The sequence below is a fragment of the Hyperolius riggenbachi genome, chromosome 1, assembly GCF_040937935.1.
Source record: "Hyperolius riggenbachi isolate aHypRig1 chromosome 1, aHypRig1.pri, whole genome shotgun sequence".
Classification (NCBI taxonomy): Eukaryota; Metazoa; Chordata; class Amphibia; order Anura; family Hyperoliidae; genus Hyperolius; species Hyperolius riggenbachi.
In genome coordinates, this window is record NC_090646.1 from 459024872 (window position 1) to 459048985 (window position 24114).

Below are 24114 nucleotides of genomic sequence, written 5' to 3' on the forward strand. Positions count from 1 at the left end.
AATAACATGAGTGGGACAGTTAACCAGTTATAGAGTTTAAAGAGGAACTTTAATGCAAAAGTGAACTGCATCACAACCAGTAAGCCAGGACTCCCTTTCCCACAAGAAATATTTACCTCTTCTCTAATAGTTAATCAAGGAGTGTGTGGCTGATATTGAGCTGATATTGAGTGTGAAGTCATTGACATGGCCATGACAGTTTCCTGTCTGTGGACCTCATTGCATTGTGGGAGATAACAGCTGAAGCAGTATATATATATATATATATATATATATATATATATAATTTTTTTTAATGCCTACTAGCAGTAAAGATGATGACCTGCAGTCTCATGGTGGATAAAATAATGCACAAATTACACATAGAGTATCAAATTCTCACTTTGCGATGTTTTGATTTTTTTCCCCCCTACTACTGTCTTTTGGTAAAGTTCCTCTTTAAGGAATGTTAAACTTTTTGCAGTTGATAATTTAAGACAAAGCATTTTAGCAAGCATACATTTCAGATGCTTGTCCTAACCCATTTCTATTCCAATGGATATTCATAGAGTTGTCCTTGGATAAATACAAATACCTTATTATAAAAGTATGCCTATGACTACATGCTTCTGAACTACCTTGGTTTAGTATGCTTAAAACTAATCTATCCCAGTGATCTGTTCTGATTACACATAACTGGTTGTCTCTGTCTAGTTCCCATTTCTTGATGGGCATGATGCTCACTCCTATGAATCTTGTACGGGCTTACGTAGGAGCTTACTGAGGACATGGGGCTGCATTTGTCATGACTGGAAATATCTTGTGACGTTTCAGCTTAGATACTTTTCTGTTCATGGCATCATTAAGCATTTGTCAACAAAGTCTTAAAGTCTAAACGGGGGAAATTGCATTTCAAGCCTCACAAATAATTTTCACTGAGAAATAACTCTGAGAGTGCACATGGTTCTTCTAGAGTTCTTGTTGATGTATAGATATTTATGGTGATTTCCCAGCTATAAAAATAAAGGCATTCCATGAATACATCCTGTGTTATTCACCTTCCATTGATCTTCAGACGTGCAGCCATTGGAATGGCATCATGCATTCAAAGGAAGTAATATTTACTACCCACATGCAGAGCTAGACAGAGCCCCTAAATAGAATCTTACATAGGGCCGACTCCTTCTATGTCATTGAGAATGTTTTTGGTTAGTAAAGCATTGTTTGATTTGCTCACATGCATGTGGCACCTCTCCTGTCAGCTAATTAGTTCTATTTTTCAGTTAGCATAACAGATGGCTTATGGTACATTTATAGTTTAAGATATTTTGCATGTAGTTTTTTTTATATACTGTATATATATATATATATATATATATATATATATATATATATATATATATATATATATATATATATATATATGTGTGTGTGTGTGTGTGTGTGTGTGTGTTTTCCCCCAGAATCAGTAGCCTTGGGGTTCTAACAAAGCATGAAATGTCAGTGTGTATGCACCATGCTAAATGCTAAACACATAGTGTCCTGGCACTTTATCTGCTAAATATGGCCAGCTCTATTAAAGTGGTGAGATAAGCAATAATATTTATCCTCCTACTCCTACAAATTACTTTTTAGACATCCCATGGGTTTATCTTATATTTAAACATTTACAAAGCAGATTGAAAGTTATATTATCTCTTTTCAATGGCAGTGTATTAAGTGTCTCAGAGTTACAATAAATTAACTATTTCCCTTTTCTGTCTCTCCCCTGCTCTCGGAAGTTGTATTCTGCCAGGAAAACTTTTATGGCTGTAATTTGCTTATCAGTAAGGTTTACAATATTTCTGACAAGGTACAGAGAAGACAGAAGCTGTCACTTGCATGCCTGAAAATTAACTCTTTCAGGCAGCCAAACAATAATAATAATAATAATAACAACCTGGTTATTAATATGTGTAGCACTGTACACATGTTTAGCTCATCATGTCACATGTCACATTGAGTACACTTTAAAGGACACCTGAAGTAAAAAGGCATATGGAGGCTGCTGTATTTATTCCTTTTAAACAATACCAGTTGCCTAATGGTTATACTGATCCTCTCCCTCTAATCCTTTAAGCCATAGAACCTGAACAAGATGCAGATAATCATGGTTATTGGCAGTACAGCGCTTGTACACTGAAGAAGAGGACCTTCCCACTGCCAGAAGCAGGTAATGTATAAGGCTCTGCTGCTGCTCTGCATTAACTACAAGCACACTCATGTCTTATGGCACCTGATGGCATTTCTTTTAAAAGTAAACTGCAATAGAAGGATGCATAGGTTACAAATAGAGACTAGACAGATTACAGATTTCACAACAGACATGTAACCTCTAAACTAGGTTAAATTATTATGTTGAGCCATGAAGCAGTAGAGTAGAAATATCCTTATTATCATATATTTGTATAGGTGAAGCCACATTTCCAAAGTGCTATACAAAATACATTGAGCAGTTCACATAACTGATTGTTCCTCAAAGGAGCTCACAATCTAATTTCCTTGTGAAACCTTTTTAGGGAGGAAGGCAATTACAATGGTTGGATTGAGGGTTGAAGGAGGGTATAGTTCCCACCTGCCTCAAAAAGTCTATCATCATACCAGTCCCCAAAAAAATGGGCATTACTGACCTCAACAGCTATAGACCTGTTGCCCTAACTTCAACCGTCATAAAAATCTTTGAAAAACTGGTCCTCGCCCATCTGAAAGGGGCCACTGATGCTCTCCAGGACCCACTCCAATTTGCATACAGAGCCAACAGATCCATTGAGGATGCTATCAACATCAGCCTGGCCTTCATCCTGGAACATCTAGACAGGCCTGACACCTACGCCAGAATCCTCTTCCTGGACTTCAGCTCCGCCTTTAATACTATCTGCCCAAACATCCTGTACGACATCCTAGCGCAACTAGGAGTCGACCACACTCTCTGCGGGTGGATCAAGGACTTCCTCACCAACAGGAAGCAACTAGTAAGACTCGTCAGCTGTTCCTCCCAGGAGAGAACCACTAACACTGGTGCTCCCCAAGGGTGTGTTCTGTCCCCGATCCTGTTTTCCCTGTACACGAACTGCTGTGTCTCTACCTCAGACTGCGTTAAGGTCGTTAAATTTGCGGATGACACCACTATCCTCGGCCTGATCAACGGAGAGGACGAACGCGCTTACCGTAGCGAGATTGAGCGTATCTGCAACTGGTGTAAGAGCAACAGGCTTGTCCTCAACGCTGCAAAGACTGTGGAGCTGATTGTGGACTTCAGGAAGCGCCCTCCCCCTCTCAATCCAGTTATCATTGAAGGCACTGAGGTGGCCAGAGTACCCAACGTTCGGTTCTTGGGCACAACCATCACCAAAGATTTGAGGTGGGGAGAAAACATCACCAAATGCCAGAAGAAAGCCCAGCAAAGGCTGTTCTTCCTGAGACAGCTGAAGAAGTTCGGTATGCCCCAAGAGCTGATGAAAAGCTTCTACACAGCCACTATTGAGTCTATCCTTTGCTCCTCTATCATCGTATGGTATGCAGGTGCCACCGCAAGCGACAAATACAAACTACAAAGAGTGATCAAAGCAGCGGAAAGAATCATCGGGACTCCGCTGCCACCACTGGACCTCCTTCATGCATTTAGGCTAAGCAACAGGGCAAACAGGATTGCACAAGACCCCCGCCACCCCGGCAGCCGCTTCTTCAACCACATGCGCTCAGGCCGCCGCTACAGAGCTATTCCAACTAAAACTTCCAGACACAGGAACTCATTCTTCCCCCAAGCTGTGCTCCTTCTTAACTAGAGCATCCCCACTCAGATTGTCCTCGGAGCGTAGCGTCACGGTCACCTCGCACTACTGCCAAATGACATATAGGCCCCTACATCGGAAAGCTTGTTTCTATACTGTCTGTGTTTTTTTTTACTTTTTGCATTATGTCTGTTTCTTATTTCATGTAATGTGTTATGTCTAATGCCAATGTGTACCAAAAATAATTCTGAGTGCGGCATCCGTCACACTTAGCGAAATAAATCTGATTCTGATTCTGATTCTGATATTGGTGTACATGGAGGAACTGACGTGAGCACAGGAACAATATACATACTCCATGCAGATATTGTCATACAGAGGGACTACACTCTAGCACTGCAAGGATAATTATAATTGTACCTTATTAAAACAGAAAGCATATTTTGTGATAATTAAAGGGAATATTCAGGCATATAAATAAAATTTGATTTACTTACCTGGGGCTTCTTCCAGCCCCTTCCAGCCGACATGTCCCTCACAGCAGCTCCGCTCCCAGTTGCTGGCCCGAGGTCCCCACCGCTGCATAGTCCAATCTCGCAAGGTCGTCCTCTACTGCGCCTGCGCGAGCGGCACTGTCAATCACTCGCACATGGTGTGAAGGGTACTGCGCAGGCGCATCATTTTTTTTTTGTATGTCTGGACATTACCTTTAAGCTTTAAGTGAGCAACTGTGTTTTCCCATGCTTCATCACTCCTGAATATGCAAATCATCTCCTTATACCCCAGGATGCAAGGCTGCACATCCAGAACTGCTGATATACAGTAAACCTATAGCTAATACATTTTACAGAGCTAAATCAATCCAACGTGCAGCCTGTTAGACTTTCTGGTCCTCATCAGAACATGGTATGGATTAATATGGCTCAATGGGATAGGGTGTGGACCAGTACTATAAAATACCCAGACAGCACATAGTGACCCAGAACCTCTAGGTTCTGGGTCACCATTAGCTATCTGGGTATTTTGTAGTGCGGCAACATGAAAATGAGTGTCACTTACTTTGCCATCATGCTATCCACAACTACAGTGCTGCATAATACTGCTTTGTTGGCTACATAAGACTATAGAGAACAATGGGATTATAAAGCAACAATGAAACATATTTCTGCAGGTGAAAAATAAAATGTAAAGACAGCATAAAGTCAGCTGCAAGAGATTCTGTCTTTACTGAACTTCTGACTTTCAAAACGGTTAATGTGGCTTGGTAAATTTAACCAGGTTAGGCAGATCATCAGATAAAGTGCCAGGACACTATGTGTTATGTCTTTGCAAATGAACTAAAGGGACATACAAAGAGAGAGACAAGACCACATGTGTCTCTGTCTGATGTCTCCGGTGACATGAAGTCTGACATTTACAGCATAACTAGAATTATGTTGACCTTTTTGTTTTTCTTCTTTATTCTCAGGCTTTCCAGTCAGTGCAGTAATAAAATACAAACAATCTGAGAAGCAAATGAAGATATTAATCTTGCAGACACAGGTTGGGAATTTCAAGTTGAAGGCGCAATAAAATCTATTATTTCATTTCGGCTCACAAGGGGCTTGAAGTTAAGTATTTTACACATATGCTCAGTGCTTAGGTAAAACTTGCTGCAGATGCTCGGTTATGTATCGTTCCCTAGTGGCAGCCCATTACGTGTTAAGCGCTGAGCAAATCAGATATTTGCATACGGCAGATGTGGGCAGTTGTGGGCAACTGTGTAGACTGGACATCATTTGTCTAGAATGTAGGCTGGAAAATATAGTATGATTTAAATGGTAATAACAGACTTCTTATTTGTTCTTTTTGCTTTTTATTTTTCTCAAACTGCATTGTGTTTGTAATTATTACATCAGCACCTTTCCTTGGATCTTACGAATCACTACACATAATAAAGCCCCACTATAAATGATGATGCAGTGTCAGTGGTGTTCCACACAGGGATGATTTTAACTGTAATGGGACCCTGATGTAAACGTAACCTGGGGTCCCCCTGACTCCCCCCCAGCAGTAAATTCACCTCCCCTCCACACCCCCTGGGTCACATAGTCTTAATTATGCTCACCTTGGCCCCTGCAAAGTTTTTGGTAGCATAGCAACTCACCTGTCGCTTGTTTCACAATGACATGCTGCTCCATCAGACCTCCGCTCATTTTCATCCTCGCAGGGGCACCTCTTCTCAGTGACCTGGCACATGTTATTCTGTAATGACAGGTGCCCGGTTACTGAGAAGATGCAGCCAGCAGGGCTGAAGATGGGGCAAATGGACTATTGAGGAGTTCACTGGCTGGGACAGGTGAGTTGCTATGCTGCTGAAAACTTTGCATGGGCCCCAGGGAGCACAAGTCGGGGGTTGATCTGGGGCAATTGCCCATGTTGCTCCTATAGTGTACTATGTACATAGTGTCACCCAAGCCTGTTTTGTGATGAAATCTTAAGACATGGTTAAAATAAACAATGTCTTTTAAAAGCTTATAGTGACACTGAAGAATAAGTACACTAAAGGCTCATACACACTTCCAACGTGATGCACAACCAACCAACCGTGCACAACATGACGAACCACACAACAAGTATGTACACACACTCCAAACAAAACAACCAATCCACCTAAATACTGCGCACGCAAGTGAAACGTCAAATTACACAGCATGTCCACATTCAAAAACAACCAAAGTTGTTAAAATGACTTGTACACACGTGGCCCACCTGCAACTTAATTGTGCAGGTTGATCCACCGGATGGATCTGGCAAACTACCTGTGTAGCAGTGGGTTGTCTTATTGTTCGCCAGCCATACACATGCCCATCTGTCTTCCAACAGACAAAGTTTACATATAATCGGGCAGATTGTTTGGACGTGCATACAGGCCTTAACACATCAAACCATTAAAGGGACCCTGAGCTGTAAAAATAATCGAAATTGGTACTTACCATGGGGTTTCTCCAGCCCACCGTAGGTCAGGAGGTCCCCCAACATCCTCCTGGCTCCTCTCCGGGTCCCTCCGCCGCATACTGCACCGGCTACACCCACGCCGGGTGTCGGGCTCCCACTTCCTGAAGGGGACGCTCTTCGTCATTACGCAGGCTGCAGCGCATCCTTACGGTAGACCACGTGACAGTAATTCACGTGCGTGATTAAACCGCACGTGCGCGATTAAACTGCGCCAGCGCAGCACTGTCACGCCGGCCGCTGTGATGACGCGCAGCGGCCGGCATAATAACGAAGAGCGTACCCATTCAGGTAGTGGGAGCCCGACACCCACCGTGGGTGTCGGCGTTGCGGTATGCGGCGGAGGGACTGGGAGAGGAGCCAGGAGGACACCGGGGGACCTCCCGAGCTATGGTGGGCTGGAGAAAGCCCCAGGTAAGTACCAATTTCGATTATTTTTACAGCTCAGAGTCCTTTTAAGGTGTTACACAGCACGGTATATTAGTAAGGACTGCAATTTACAAACTTGAAGCAATTATAAAAACATGACACAAGAGGAGTAGCTTGTCCACTAAGGGACCACCAGCGATTGTCTTATAGCACTGAATGTAACACAGACATAAACTGAGATATCAAGTAGAAACTAGAATAACCAGAGAAGGGCTGCTTAAAGTATACCTGACCTGAGACAAAGCTATCTTAGGTCAGCACAGAGGTGTATTCATGCTTGATCCACATATCTCTGTGAATTGTATGTTCATCTCCTCCTTACCTCCTGGTCTCTGTAATCCACTGTAATCCTTCTAGAAAAATGTGACTTTCAGCTAAATTCAAATGTTTAAACAGGAAGAAGCAGGCTTGTTGTGGTGTTACCTCCTATTTCCATCCCATTCCCTCCTCTTCCCTTTCCCATTCTCTCCCCTTTTTGGTGTCCAGCTGCTACGACCCCTTACCGTAAACTGTGAACACTCAGAGTGTCAGATGTTGATTGTCTTGATAATCTTCCACATGTGCTTCCTCCGGATGGTGATGCCCAGCTGGCTGATGATCCTACCCAGGACTGGACACTCTCTGTATCTCCCATACTCACGAATGATCCTACAGTTGACTGGTCATCTCTAAGATGAAAAAGGAAAGAGGAGAGGAAAAAGTTATGAAGTAACCTCTGTCCTGTCATGGTTAACAATGTGTTGTCATTGATGACAAACATTCAAGGCAGACTGAAAATTCTGAAATATAACAGAAAGAATGTGTGAGCTGCTGTCAGCTGATTTCATTCTGCAAGGAAACTGTAGATAATGTAACTGAAAAAAAGCCTGGGTTGCTTTATTCAATAAGGCAAAATAAACTGTTGTAAGGGGGCAAGAGGCCAAAACTCAGCTCCTGTCACTTCACAAACTTTTCTATACCGGTAGTAATTCACAAACTTAAAGTGCATGGCAAGCTTTATTAAAGTCTATAGGAGATGAACTAAGGTCCTTATCTCTTTCCATCTTTAATAAGCAAGTTACTGTGAAAAACAGTATGGGTAGCTGTAGCCGATTATTGCAATGGTGTAAGAGAGAGTTTGTAGTTCCTTGAAAGGCTGGTTAGGTTAAGAACTCCAGTTGCTCCCAGTCTACATTTCAAGTTGTCTGCTTGCTTGCATGCTTGTATGCTGGTTTGAATTGACCAATCTGATGGAGGGAACTGTGAAGAGGTAGTGAATCTGGAACCCAGCTATGCAAGGTGAGAGTGATATTCAGTACATCACCATGCTGCAGTATGAGGGCCAGTTCCAATGGACAGTTGCTTAGTGGTGCTTTCAAATGCTGGTGATCATTCCCTAGGACATGCAAGTCATTTTTCACGAGGCGTTTAAAAGCGTTTGAATGTGTTTTGAAGCATTTTGTTAGCAAGCAGTACATTTGCAAAGACTTCAAGGCTTTATTTTGAAAATGTTGCAGCATTTTTGGAGTACTACGGGCATCCAGGTTAATCGTTAGTTTGTTGCTGTGTGATATACGTTGTTGCAAGTGCAAGCTGTGAGTGCAAGTGAGGGAAGGCTTAGCAGCAGAAGGTGGCGGGCGCGTGGTTAGTGTTAGGCTTTGGTAGACATAGGGCTCGATTCACAAAGCGGTGATAACCCAGTTAAAGACTTTGGGCTCGATTCACAAAGCGGTGCTAACCCAGTTAGAGACTTTAGGCGTGATAACCATTGCACCACGCTGGTGAAAAGCCAGTTTAGGCGTGATAAATTTAGGTGTGATAAGTTTAGGTGTGATAAGTTTAGGCATGCTAAGTTTAGATAAGTATAGATAGCGTGCAAAGTCCTGCACGCAAAGCAGCGCCATTAAACTCTATGCGAAGTGCACCAGACTTTGCTAGCGCAAAACATTTGATCAGCTGTGCACTGCGGTGCTAACGCAGTTGGTGCTTAAACTTATCATGCCTAAACTTATCACACCTAAACTTATCATGCCTAAACTTATCACACCTAAACTTATCACACCTAAACTTATCATGCCTAAACTGAGTTTAGGCGTGATAAAGGGCTTTTCTCCAGCGTGCTAACTGTTAGCACCACTTTGTGAATCAGGCCCTTTAGGTGTGATAACCATTTTATCATGCCTAAACTCAGTTTAGGCATGATAAGTTTAGGTGTGATAAGTTTAGGCATGATAAGTTTAGGCATGATAAGTTTAGATAAGTTTAGATCGCGCACAAAGTCCCGCACGCAAAGCAGTGCCATTAAACTCTATGCAAAGTGCACCAGACTTTGCTAGCGCAAAACTTTTGATCAGCTGTGCACTGCGGTGCTAACCCAGTTGGTGCTTAAACTTATCACGCCTAAAAACTTATCACACCTAAACTTATCATGCCTAAACTTATTACACCTAAACTTATCATGCCTAAACTTATCACACCTAAACTTATCACACCTAGGCCTCGATTCACAAAGCGGTGATAACCCAGTTATCACGCCTAAAAGACTTTAGGCGTGATGACCTTTTCACCACTGAGTTATCACCGATTTTTCCTGCTCTTCGCGCGAAGTTACCGCGCGTAAGCGCGTTCGCGCGTACGCGCGTGAGAGCGCGCGCAAAGTCCCATAGGGCTTAATGGGAGCTTCGCGCGAAGCGTCGGGTGTTGCGCGCGCACTTACGCGCGTACGCGCGTACGCGCGTACACGCGGCAACTTCGCGCGAGTTTCTACTTATCATGCCTAAAGTGACTTTAGGCGTGATAAGGGCCTTTTCACCACGGTGCTAACACTTTGCACCGCTTGGTGAATCGAGCCCCTAGGGCTCGATTCACAAAGCGGTGCTAACCCAGTTAGAGACTTTAGGCATGATAACCATTGCACCACACTGGTGAAAAGCCAGTTTAGGTGTGATAAGTTTAGGCATGATAAGTTTAGGTGTGATAAGTTTAGGCATGCTAAGTTTAGATAAGTTTAGATCGCTTGCAAAGTCCCGCACGCAAAGCAGCACCATTAAACTTTATACGAAGTGCACCAGACTTTGCTAGCGTAAAACTTTTGATCAGCTGTGCACTGCGGTGCTAACGCAGTTGGCGCTTAAACTTATCATGCCTAAACTTATCACACCTAAACTTATCATGCCTAAACTTATCACACCTAAACTTATCATGCCTAAACTGAGTTTAGGCATGATAAAGGGCTTTTCACCACGGTGCTAACTGTTAGCACCGCTTTGTGAATCGAGCCCCTAAACTTATCACACCTAAACTTATCACACCTGGGCCTCGATTCACAAAGCGGTGATAACCCAGTTATCACGCCTAAAAGACTTTAGGCGTGATGACCTTTTCACCACTGAGTTATCACCGATTTTTCCTGCTCTTCGCGCGAAGTTACCGCGCGTAAGCGCGTTCGCGCGTACGCGCGTGAGAGCGCGCGCAAAGTCCCATAGGGCTTAATGGGAGCTTCGCGCGAAGCGTCGGGTGTTGCGCGCGTACGCGCGGCAACTTTGCGCGAGTTTCTACTTATCATGCCTAAAGTGACTTTAGGCGTGATAAGGGCCTTTTCACCACGGTGCTAACACTTTGCACCGCTTGGTGAATCGAGCCCCTAGGGCCATATGCAATTGTCTTTTACACCTGAGTTATCTCCTAGGAGATAATTTTCAGCTTCTCTTTAACCTTACTTTTCAGCATTTTACTATTGTAAATGTACCCAAATGTTGGTGAAAAAGTACTATCAAATGTATTTTGAGTATTTTCTTGTTTGCTGGTGGCTTAAAAGGCATCTTATGACAAGTTATTAAAATATCACCTAGGAGAAAACTCATGAGAAAAAGGCAATTGCATATGGCCCCTAAACTTATCATGCCTAAACTGAGTTTAGGCGTGATAAAGGGCTTTTCACTAGCGTGCTAACTGTTAGCACCGCTTTGTGAATCAGGCCCATAGGGTTAAAGTGAGAAGAGGGTAAGGGTACCGATATTCTACTATCAAAATTAGCCACTACCCGATAGTAGAATGCAAGCAATTTTACCGATATTCTATTAGCGGCTTTCCTCGGCGCCCAAATTACTGGGGCTCCCTTTTTACTTGTAGGAAGTACTCAGTGCATTTCAAATAGATTTGTAAGTTACCAAGGATAATTATACATATTAGTGCTAAATATTATTGATATGAGGATATTTAAAGGAAGCTTGAACTGAAAATAACAAGAATATTGTACTCTGCATTACCCTTTAAAAATGATGGTTGCTTATGTTTTCATTTTAGTTTCTGAGTCACACAGCTGGATAAACCACCATACAGCTTGGGGTCTCTGGCTTGGTCAGGACACCTGATCAGCCTACATTTTAGTAGGCAAAGACTCAACAAATATTGAATCACATGCACAGAAGGATTAGCAGCATGGAGTATAATTTTGTATAAGGTGGTCGGAGTCCCAGGGCTAGAGCCATATTCCTCTCACTTGAGATTTCCTGTGACAATTCGTATATGTGCTTGGACTGCTGCCCAGACTTCAACTTTAATGAAAAAGAGCTTTGCCATATCCCTTTCTAGCATATATGAATTTCATATAAAGCCTTCAAAAGTGCTCCTGGAATAAACGGCAGAATATACGCTATTTTTAAATCTTCAAATTGTTTATGCAACACTATGTCAACCTTATTTTTTACAGTGCATGTCTCTTATGGTTTAAAGCCAATCTGGACAGCAAAGTAAATGGGAAAAGCGTCTAGATAGCGTGAGGTATTGATAAAGTTCTGCAGTACGAACACTGCCTGAAATTGCTCACAGTAACTAGAACTCAAAGCAGATTGTGCAATAAATGAAATTTGACATGCAAACACAGTGCTTTCATTGAACCACTGAGCAATTTATTGAAAATCTTTAATCCATCTCCTGGAGGCCTTTGTGCTCAGAAAAAAACATGAATGAATTACCGTAATCTACAAACAAAGTGAAGGTGTCTTTTTTTCACCACATCAGACCATTTAAGACTTTTTATTCCTCGGGAGGGCTTATGCACATAAAGCTGCTGCTGGGGTAACACACAAGCATCTCATTTCACCCTTTCTGACATTCATGCAGAGTTCATGCCTGCAGGGGGCCATGGAGTGTACAGGAAGAAAACACATATGTGGATCTCATGAATCTCATGAGCCTGTTCCTCCTCAGATTGTAAGTGAAATATTATGTCTACAGAGGACTTTACTGAATAGTGTAAAGCAAAGAGCTGGGTGCAACTATAAATACATCAGCCAATCAGAAAGAGGGATTGTAGTGAAAATAACGTAATCAATTAATTAATAATAATCAATAAATTATCAGTGTTTGCCCATTGTAAAATCTTTACTCTCCCTGATGTATATTCAGAAATGTATCACGGTTGGTGACATCTTTAGTCCTGCCAGGTGGCCTCTAAGGAATGTTCGTTTACTGACAGTTCTATGCACAGAGGGGGATACTGCTTGCTTGGCAGTTGGAAACAGCTGTTATTCCCCACAATGCAATGAGGTTCATAGAAAGCAAACTATCTGGACCATAGCCATGATATCACACTATCGGGGGAATGGAGGAGGGATAGCGCTCATTATAACTACTCATTGGGATGAAAGTGGAGTTTGTTTGCCACGCCCACCCCCGTGCAAGGCACTACCCATGTTAAAATCCAACCGGATTGGTAGATTAGTGGAGGGAGGGGAAGTCACATGCTCACTGGTTTATTCTCTCGTTGTCCTTCAAACTGCATGATTTGGCATGGGATTAATTCAAATCCCTAGTAGGGGCTAATGTTTTTGTTTTTCTTCAAACAAGGGAAAAGCTGATTGTTGCATGCAGGTGGGAGGGAGGGAAGGGAAATAAACAAGTTATTTGTGTAAACATGCTGTAATAAGGGACTAAACAAAGCAAAACATGATAGTGATATTCTACTATCCCCAATTGTAATCAAATTCTCACACTAACCCTTACCTTCCCCTATATATGCCTAACACCAACCTCCCCTCACCTACTTCTAACACTACCCTTCCCCCTACAGTATATATGCCTAACACAATCTCTCCTTCCTTATATGGTTGTAAAGCCACTCATTCCAGTGGCTGTAAAGCTACAATTTACCAAATTGTCTGTGTTCTCTTATTGTTTAAAGCCAATATGGACGGCAAAGTAAATGGGAAAACAGTCTAGATAGCGTGAGGTATTAATAAAGTTCAGCAGTATAAACACTGCCTGAAATTGCTCACAGTAACTAGAACTCTAAGCTGTTTGTGCAATAAATGAAATTTGACATGCATTGCAAACACAGTGCTTTGAGTCACTGAGCAATTTATTGAAAGTCAGAAAGAGGGATTGTAGTAAAAATAGCGTAATCAATGAAATTGCTTACTAGCAAATTAGCCCAAATTACTAACCTGGGGCCACCGTAGCCTCATTGAGGCCTATGGTGGTGCCTAAATTACCAGGAGCTGCATGCACCCATTTTACCTGTTCCACCATAAATTACTAAGGAAGCAGAAGAAAAACGCACATGGGTGTGAAAAACTGACACCTTTCATAACATTGGCCAATGGCTCATCACCATAACCATATTCTGTATTATATTTTTCATAGCATTCCCACTTTAAACATTTTTTACCAAGTGCTTTACACTTCTAGTCAGTACTCTGTATTGGTCATTTGGGTAGGCACCATGGCATGGATGGTCATTAAATGGATGGAAAAAGGCAAACATATTCTATTTTCACAACACTAATCATGTAATTATAGCATTCATACACCACTTAACATTTCTTGTCAAGATCTGTATGTCCTGTCTCACTATATGCAGAAGTGAAGAGCAGTCTGAAATAAAGTTAGAGCTTGCTAAAAAAAAGTTACTTTTGTTTCTGGACAAAACAATATCTTTACATTAAAACACTTTTTCATAAATTAACAAACGCTATTTGAAAAATACCTTTCAGTGTCACTGTCATCACTTGATTCAACTTCCTCTAATGCAGCCTGCAGATCAGCAATGCGTCTGATCGATGTCTCCAGATCGGCTTGCAGGGTCTGCCTCACCGCTGTAAGTTCATATACTTGTGTTTCCTGTTTAAATAAGAGATTAAAGTTATAAGAACTATGAAAAGGAAAAAATGTCCATTACCCAGTAAAATTAATCGTTGTGATACACTTTCCATTCGTTGATAAACACATATTCTGTTCAGTTATTTCGAACTGCAGAGGCTATTAAGAAAAGTTTGTCAAGAAATGCATTAAGCAAACATTATTTACCTATAATTATTATCCATGAGCAATTTCCACTAAATTAATTTCCCCTTTATTATCCTCGTCTTACACTTACTAATTTTCTGGCCATAAAGTGCAAGGATAACAGTTATAACTACTACAAGCTATTAGCACAGAATTAACAGTTTGGAAGAATACAAACGTGTTATACATCAAAAATCTATTTTCCCAATCTCATTAAGGTCCCTTCCACACTTCGCCCATCTGTTGTGGTGCAATTCTTCTGCAACTGCACTGCAACGATCTTGGAAGGCCACTGCACAGGTTACCACTGTGGTGCGACGATACAGTGAGGAAGATATGACATTCCAATGAAGGCATGCCTCACTTCTGGATTAATCGAGCATGATGCACTGCAGCTCTTGCGTCATCACAAGGGGACCCAACGCCCCATAGGGCTATCATTGCTTCTGTGATGGGATGCAACATTTTTGTGAGACACAACAGAACGTACTGTAGTAAGTGTGATAGGACCCTAATGCAGCAAGAGCTACATTGTTTTTGTCTTTTTATCTGGTCTCTGGTAAAGGTTCATATGGTGGCCATATTAGTATCTGCTTAGCTCCTTTTGTTTGGGATCAGGCATGAGCTAAAAAAAGAGAAGTCTCCCACTGGACAGGAAAACTGCTGGCGCAAGATTCCAGAAATACATTTTGCATTGATTATGTAAAATTGTAGCAATCTTGTTGGATTCAATATTCTGTTTATCATACCAATGGAAACTGAAAAGTTGTAAAATAATATTTTTCTTGCAGTTTTGCTTGCACCTTCCAACAGAATATAACAAGATATGGAAAATAACAAGTTTGCATATGAACACACTGCGTTGTTATCTTTTATACATAAATTACTGTTAAATGATACTCTGTAGCTTTTATTTAATAAACCAGTGGCCCCCAATGAGTTCTTTTATAATGAAACTAGCAGACAGACCCTGGATGTGGCAGTGCATGAGTACTAGTGAAGCGAGCTGTGCTGGGAAGTGGTTAGGTGCAGCTGTGCGCACCACAGTTGACCATACACTGTGAGGACAGTACATCAGGAGAAGCCAGCCAAGGCTACCTAAACAGGGGAGAGTCCGTACATAAAACTCTACGCTTTTTTACAAGTTTTTTTATATGAGTGCAATACCCCTTTATGTTATTAAATAGTTTTACAGTATTACACTAAGAGATGTTTTATTTGAGGTTATCACTAGAAATCACTCGAACCGTTCGTCGGACGAATCTCTCTGGGCCCTGTACTACTCCCGGGTTGCTATGACACGGAGTAGTACGCCTGCGCTGGCCCGGCGTGCGTGCATGTCCTAATTCGCGCTCCTGTTGCCGGGCACTTTCTGGGCATGAGTGTGACGTCACTCATGACGTCACGCACATGCGCAGAAAGTGCCTGGCAACAGGAGCGCAATCTAGGGCGCGCACTGCCGGGCCAGCGCAGGCGTACTACTCCGGGTCATAGCGACCCGGAAGTAGTACAGGGCCCAGAGATTCTGAGATGTTCGCTGGCGAACAGTTCGGGAACCGTTCACAACATCTTTAGTTATCACATTGGCCATGAATGGGTAATTGAAGGTGGAATAGGAAGGGATTCTATCTGATCGTAGAGGTCGGGGGGTGACCTGGTAATATCCCAAACATGCTATTAGACCCTGGTGGTCAACACATTTGGTGAGTGGCGTTTGGGTGTGGTGGAGGTGTACTGCGATATGCAAGAAGAGGGACCTCGAATCGCCTGCAGAGGAGGAAAAGGACTTCATGGTGTGGAATTTGTGGGACTATAGTGCTATAGCATTTGAATTTTAGTGGCACCTGTCCTGAGTATACACTGGGCACCACTATACATGCAATAAACATTTGGTCTGTGCTGGCACCCAAATTACCAGCTAGCCACTGGCACCCAAATTCCCTGCTTCACCTGCATTTGTACTGTATTCACCAGGAGAAAAGCGCAATATAAATGTTTTGTGGCTGTGTCTTGTATATTAGTTTGTTTTGCTACAGCCATCATTGTAATAAAACATTTACATGGAGACAGGCAGCCTTTTCCCTGTCCATCACACCAATTCTTAATGTGTGACTATGTTTTGTGAGTTAAAAAAAATATACAAATATAAAACCGTAGATGTGTGTGATGATGAACTTGAAAGTGTGATTCTAGGCGCTTACTGTTTCAGTTCCTCCGAAAAAGAAGCCCCATGCACACAACAAAGTGTGCCCAGAACATTTAACATGATTAAAGCTGCCAGCTGTAAAAATTGCCATCTCAGTGGTGACAGGGAGAGAGATGATTTGTGGTGCACACAGCGACAGCCCAGGGTGCCGCAGCCAGCAGACTGTCAGAGTAAATAATGCAAACTCTGCTACTGTGGGGTGAAGAGGCCTGAAGGGAAAAGGGACCAAGTTTATAAACACATGTATTGAAATATCCCAAGTTTCCACTATTCTACTTGCAAGTACATGATTTTAACAGAGGGGATTCCAACCTAGCTTTTGCCTCAGTGTAATATTTAAATGTGTTGTATAATAGTACACTCTGTAGAAAGTGTTGAGTTTTATAATTGTTATTGTGTGCTTCTGTAATTCCTCCATTCTGCCCTCAAATCATGTGACATATATTAACAACATGGCTCCTGTGCCACTTTTAGAGAGGTCATGTAAATTTAGGTGACAGGCACACCAAATAAATGTGGGCACAGCCATAGGCGCCCACATGAAAAGCCGCTTAAAGCAGACCCGAACTCTTGCACAGCACACAATAAAAAGTCTTCATAGTTGCTAAGAAATTCACTGCTGCATGTTCTGTGTGTGTTTAGAGTGGAGCTGTTAGCCATACTATCTCAGGGGAAAAAAACAAATATATAAGTAGTTAAATACTTGCTCTACTTACATAACATATGTATTGCATTGTCCACGTTATGATTCCTGTGAATTTTATAAAGGAAAAGTAGAGAATCCTATTCTAGACAGTTTCCATATTTACTGTGGCTATTTGGAAGCCAGTCGTGATGTAATATCCACCCTTAGTCTCCTCTGCCTTATTTGCCCGCCCTTCACCATAAAAAGTGCATTGTTTCAGCCTGAGAAAGTTTGGTCAATCAGAGAGGAACAGAGGTGTGGGAGGGGAAAACAGGAGGGAAAGAGGCTTCAGCCAATCAGGCTGCATTAGCGAAGTCTGAGGGAAAGTAGAGAAGCAAAAAAAGACAACCCAGCATGCCCTGCAACTTCTCTTTTGTGTACCATGTAAACTGGGGAATGATAATTTATCAACAAGAAAAGTAATAGTGATTTTAACTTTTTCGATTGCCTGATTAGCATCCTTATTACTTGTTTAACAGATAAAAATAAAGAATTAATTTTTTATTTTATGCCCGACAGTTATTCTTTAGCCTTTTGCCGACCGCGTCACGCCAATGGGCACGCATCTCATTCTCGGAGGGCGAAGCTCCGCCCCCTCTTCAGTCTCCGAGCGGCTATTGCGATCAGCAGCAGCGCTGTACTGGGGACAGCCGTGTGACACGGCTGTCCCCTCCTGAGCCACAGAGGTGATTGGCTGTCATGGGCTGAATGGGCTGAAGCCTATGACAGCTGATCACAGGGATTGGCCGGCGGGGGGAGGGAGGGAGGGGAGTATACAACGGGGAAAAAAACACTATTTTTATTTAAAAAAAACACCAAATAAACAAACCTAAATAAATAAAATAACAAACACTGGGGGGGGGGGGGGGGCAATCAGACCCCACCAACAGAGAGCTCTGTTTGTGGGGAGAAAAGGGGGGAGTAGTCACTTGTGTGCTGTGTTTTGCGGTCCTGCAGCTTGGCCTTAAAGCTGCAGTGGCCAATTTAATGAAAATGTGCCTGGTCTTTAGGGGGGTTTAACACAACAGTCCTCAAGAGGTTAAGGAGATCAGCCTGTCTTATTAGCTGTTATCAGCAAGTGTAAATCAGGACAGTGAGCTGTGCCTGGGCTGTGCTGTGGCTCTGTGATAATAGATAAACACTGGAACTTAACCTTTTCTCTACTCCCAGGAATGTGCAGGAAGTTAACACTGGTTAAGACATTTTTTTTCTCCTAAAGGTTATCAGGCAGTGGCTTATCTTTAAAGGTGGAGAGGAAGTTCTGAGGTTAATTCCACTCTAAATCAGCTACACCAGTAAAGTTGGGTGCCACTGGGGGTGCCGTAACCACCCCTTTACAAATGGGCGCTGCTATAGACATATATAAATCCACCTTAGGTAGAAGATATTAAAAATATGTGATCAGATGGTTGATTTGTAAGTATCTGAATGACTGGTCACAATTATGTGGTCAAATTATCAACTGTTCTGGCTCAAATAGGGAGCAGAAGTGAGTGAGGCATGATCACAAAAATACAACAGGGATCTCAGAATCCAATCACTCACCTGATCAAACTGACCATGTTGTTCTGTATGAATTCTCCTCAAACAGAATTTCCTCTCAAGCTGACTGTAAGGGGTCATTTCCATTAGCGTGATTTCAGGTGTGCTTTTGGAAACGTAATCGCAAGGACATCAGAGAGTGCATAGACTGCACTGACTGATGTTTCCAGACACCTCCGTGATTCCCTCCTCAGGGGGAATCACATGCAACGCAGAGCTGCGCTGATGTGCGGCCACCTGCATTGCAAATGGAAATAAGCCCTTACTAGCAGATTACCAATAACTTTGTTATTTAACATTAGTGGTAATCTACTTGTATGGACTATGTCCTGTGCCCAACTCTGCATCACAGCATCAAAAGACAACCAGAATGCAGTATTACACTTTCAAAAGGTAACAAGTAAGATTTTTTTTAGCATGTTGCCTATGGAGTTATGAGTAGATTCTTGAGTCAGTTGATCTATGCAGCACTCAAATTGTCAGATATGGATACACATCTACCTAATAAAACAGAGGTGAAAGCAGTATATTGTCTCTGCATTTGGGGAATGAAAGATTGTCGTAAAAATCCATGTTTCAGATTTTATGAGTTAAAAGGCCTGTAGATTTTCTTCAATCTGCTCATGTCTTATATATCTTAGCCTGCGGCTAATGCGCAGAATATCAGGAAAAAATGGGTTGGAGATTATTAAAGACGCGTGCTACTCTCCTTGTAAAAGGAAATCAATGTGAATTTAGCACACATAAAGCAGCTTCTCATAATTTACAGTATGTAAAAGCCCAGAAGTATAAGCCTGATGCACAGAGAGCCCACAGGATGCTGAATCAATATGACATATTTGAAAAACAGCCCCTTGTAATTGGACTAGAATAAATATAATTGAAGTTGTAAGATGAGCGTCTGAGTCTAATCAGAACTGTATACTGCAGCATTGCCTTGTCTTATAAATCTTCATTTACAAATTTCTTTGAAAGAGATACCTATAGAGTGAGTACTTGGGCAAATTAGCTAATACAACTTATAGGAGCATTACAAGCAATACAGACAGGGCTGGATGTATACCCTGTGTGCCCCTAGGCCAAGTATGGTGGGCTTTCCCTCCCATGTGCAGCCCCCTAATCCACATGTATCATTCATGTACTGCAGCCCTTCTCTTTCATCAACACCTCCCTTGGGCATCAGTCTCCCTTTTTCATGCGTTGCTACCCATTTTCAGCCTCCCTTCATATCAACCCCTCTTTCATGTTCAGGTGCCCCATCGAGCTGCAGCCGCCTAAGGCTCGGGACTTTGTGGCCTTTCCAGAAATCCATCCCTCAATGCAGAACAAGAGAAGCAACACACGTTGGGCTTGATGCATTACAGTTCAGCATAGTATTATTACCAGCGCATTCATTACCACTGATTGGATATCTTATTGCATGCTGTATTCAGGCTTGATTCATTATGGAATGGAATAAATGTATAATTTATTGTTTGATGTGGCTGCCTGACCCCTCTGCAGAAACTCTACATGCTACTGAATATGTGCAGCTCCAAAGAAACATTGTTCATCCGCCGTGGGCAAGCAAATGCATCAAGGTCTCTCCTACTCAGTGCACTATGTTCACTGCTGGTGGGTGGATACAGAGCTTTTTAGACAACCCTTGGGTAAGTGGGGTGGGCAGTAATGAAGGTTCAGCGGTTTATGGTGCTATTTGATCCGGGTCAGAGAAAAATGGCGCACAGTGCCGATATTTAAAGATGTTGCGCGCATTGAAAACATAGCCCAATCGTTATTTAGCAATATCAATGTTTAATGATGGCGGAAAGACGAAAAACTAATTGAAAGGTTAAATTGTTAAGTGGCATATCACTAATTATCATTTTATTGTCTGTAACATTAATTAATCCACAGTGAGGAGGATGAGGAGGAGGGAGGAGTGGACGGGTGGAGAGCAGACACGTTAGCCCTGCCACCTATGCCATCTAGGAAAAGCAGATCCCGGGAGAGGATGGTTGGCACGGCGTGAGGATGATGCTGGCAGGAGGAGAGTGCAGCAGCAGGAGGCCAAATGCCAAGCAGGCAGCAGTGAGCTGGATCACCCACATGGGATTGGCTGCTTAACCACTTCCAGCACAACTAGACTGCGGGCACTGCCTGCCAGCACCAACCAGGAGCATCATGCACAGGGCAAGAAAGTACTTTCAGGGCAGTGCCATATTTGTAGCCTCTGCCATCTGGCTGATATTTGACATGGCAGCTTTGAGGTTCTCTTTTAATGAGATTAACAGCAGGCAACACAGAAAAGTATTTCCAACGGAAATTATAGGACATTATAGACCAGTAAGCTTACCATCAGTTGTATACATGACTTTATAGTAGAAAATAATCTTATTTCTCAGCATCAGCATGGGTTTACTAAAGACAGGTCCTGTTTGACTAATATGCTCAGCTTTTAGGAGGTGATAAATGCTAGTGTGGATATTGGGAATGCTGTAGATGTGATATACTTGGACTTTGCTAAGGCCTTCGACACGGTTCCACACAAAAGTCTGGTGCAAAAGTTGAGGATGCAAGGACTGGGGAAGAGTCTGTGTGCATGGATAGGGAACTGGCTAATGGACAGAAAACAAAGAGTTGTGGTCAATGGATCATACTCAAAATGGGTGACTGTTAGCAGTGGGGTCCCACAGGGGTCTGTACTGGGTCCAGTGCTCTTCAATCTATTTATTAATGACCTAGTAGATGTCATTGAAATAAAATTTTGGGATGCCATAAAAGGGAAATAAAAACTCGAGATGCTAGCATAATATTGCCCCTGTTTAACTCTCTAGTAAGGCCACATCTGGAATATGGAATTCAGTTCTGGGCACCACATTACAGGAAAGATATTAGTGCAGGTGCAGAGACGAGCAGCAAAATTGATACGAGGGATGGAAGGTCTCACTTACCAAGAAAGGTTAGATAAACTGGGTTTATTCAGTCTAGAGAAAAGAGCGCCTTAGAGGAGATCTAATTAACATGTATAAATACATCAGAGGGCAATATAAAAGCTTGGCGGATAAGCTTTTTGGCCCTAGGCCTTCTCAAAGGACTAAATGACATGATCTGCGCATGGAGGAAAAACATTTTAGCCATTTATTTAGGAAAGGGTTCTTTACAGTAAGAGTGATTAAGATGTGGAATGCATTGCCACAGGAAGTAGTTATGGCAAATTCTATACCTGCATTTAAAGGGGGCTTAGATGCTTTCCTTGCGTTGAAAGACATCCATGGCTACAATTTCTAGGTGATGTTGATCCAGGGATTTTATCTGATTGTCAGAGTCGGGAAGGATTTTTTTCCCTTTTGGGGCTAATTGGACCATGCCTTGTAAGGGTTTTTTGCCTTCCTCTGGATCAACAGGGATAAGTGAGGGAGCAGGCTGGTGTTGTACTTTGTTCTCTGGTTGAACTCGATGGATGTAAGTCTTTTTTCAACCCAAATAACCAGGTAACTATGTAACTGTGTTATAGCTAAACGCTAAATAATTTTTAATAACGTTTATAGTTTATTGTTAAATAACAGTAAGCGGCAAAAAAACATTGGCATCACCATGAGCCATTTTTCATATGCGCAATTCTTGACTGGACCCATTTGATCACCCCAATAATAAAGTGATCAAAAAGTAAAGGCTCACTCTAGCTACTGTGTACAAGGATCCTCAACAAACCCACAGGTCCTGATCTAACAGTTTGGTGTGAACCAGCTCACAGAAAATCATTGCTGGGTTCATCTATTCTGTATTTTCCACTACCTGTTCCTTCAAGAATCAATCAGTTATGAAAGAAATACTGTCAAACAGTGCTAAAAATGAACTGGTTGTAGGAAGAAGAAAGTCTAAGCTGTTGCTTTTTCCCATTGATTTTCACCGACATAGCCTCTAAGGTCTTGATCACACCATAAGTGTTTAACCTGCATTATTACATAGCCCAGTCACTTTCTATAGTATGCACATTTCTGCATGAACTGCCCAGAAACATGCAGCAAACAATGGGGTGTATGTATTCAGGAAAGAATGGCAAACTTGCCATGCGCAGGGAGCACACACCAATTTTACTGGTCTTTCCCACCAGTAAGGGCCCGTTTCCACTTGTGCGGTGCGAATCGCCGCGGTAAAAATTCGCATGCGGATGCAAATTTCGCATGCGGGTGTATGCGAATTTTCGTGCGAATTCGCATGAAAATTCACATGAATGACGCTGTATGCGAATTTAACCATGGCAGTGCCGGTGTGCATTTCCATTGATTTCCATGCGAATTCGCATGCGAATTCGCGTGAAAATTCGCATACCAAAGCCGCAGGCGATTTCCCTATTAAATACATTAGCGGCGATTCGCATGCATTCCACACGCAGGCGAATTCTGAGGGCTCTGCCGTGCAGAAAAATCCTGCACAGAAAAACGCTCAGGAAAACTGACAAGTGGAAACAGGACCATTCACTTGTATTGGCTGTGCGAATCTGCATGCAGGAAACGCATGCAGATTCGCGATAGTGGAAACGGGCCCTAAGGTAGCATTTAGCGCAACCGTGTGCTATGCTACCTTGGAACATGGGCCACACTAATTGTGAAACTTGCCCTACCTTGCTGTTGGGTAAAATTGCAGAGCGCTTCTTGAGCACGGCAACTTTACCATTCTTTCCTCATTGCATCACAATGTGCCAGGAAAATGTAATCGTTTATGATACAAATGTGCAAACAAGCCCACTAAAAACACGAGCCTTATGTTTTCATGAGCTTATGCATTGCATTATAACACAACACAAATCATGTGAATGAGGCTTCTAGCTCAGGCTAACTGCAGACTCGTGTGAAATTATGAAAAAGCAGCCAAAACAGGACATCAGCAGTTTTGTCCAGAACAGGTAAAATGGTCATTTGGGCGCCACCATGGGCTGCAATGCAATTAGCGGCTAGCGGTTAGGAGAGTTATTTGGGTTTAGTAGTGCACCACTGTAGCCAAACACCTTTACAGCCTCTGTGATTAGTGGCTTACTGGCTTTATAATCCCTCGGTTGAATTGCAGCTTTACAGCCCTTTGTAATTAGCGGCTTTACAGCCACGCGGTTAAGTTGCAGCTTTAATCAGCAGCCGTATTCTGGTCTGATAAATTGTGCTGAGGTTTTCAGTGGCTATACAGCTGTCTGAAGTGCATCGGAATTCGGCCGGCTTTTTATTCCAAGTAACATCTCTTCAGCAGCGGGTGCAGTATTGTACCAA

The 24114-nt window shown here is 42.5% G+C and overlaps 1 protein-coding gene across 1 annotated transcript in view; it reads right to left on the bottom strand.

Moving 5' to 3' along the window:
* The window catches only part of LOC137520706 (unconventional myosin-XVIIIb-like), an 816938-nt gene that overhangs the window by 30256 nt on the left and 762568 nt on the right, over positions 1-24114 (bottom strand). The window contains exons 41-42 of the mRNA XM_068238990.1: positions 14140-14273; positions 7676-7840 (exon numbers count right to left, since the gene is read on the bottom strand). Of these exons, the coding sequence (XP_068095091.1) occupies positions 7676-7840; positions 14140-14273 (299 nt within the window). The remainder of the gene's footprint in view (positions 1-7675; positions 7841-14139; positions 14274-24114) is intronic.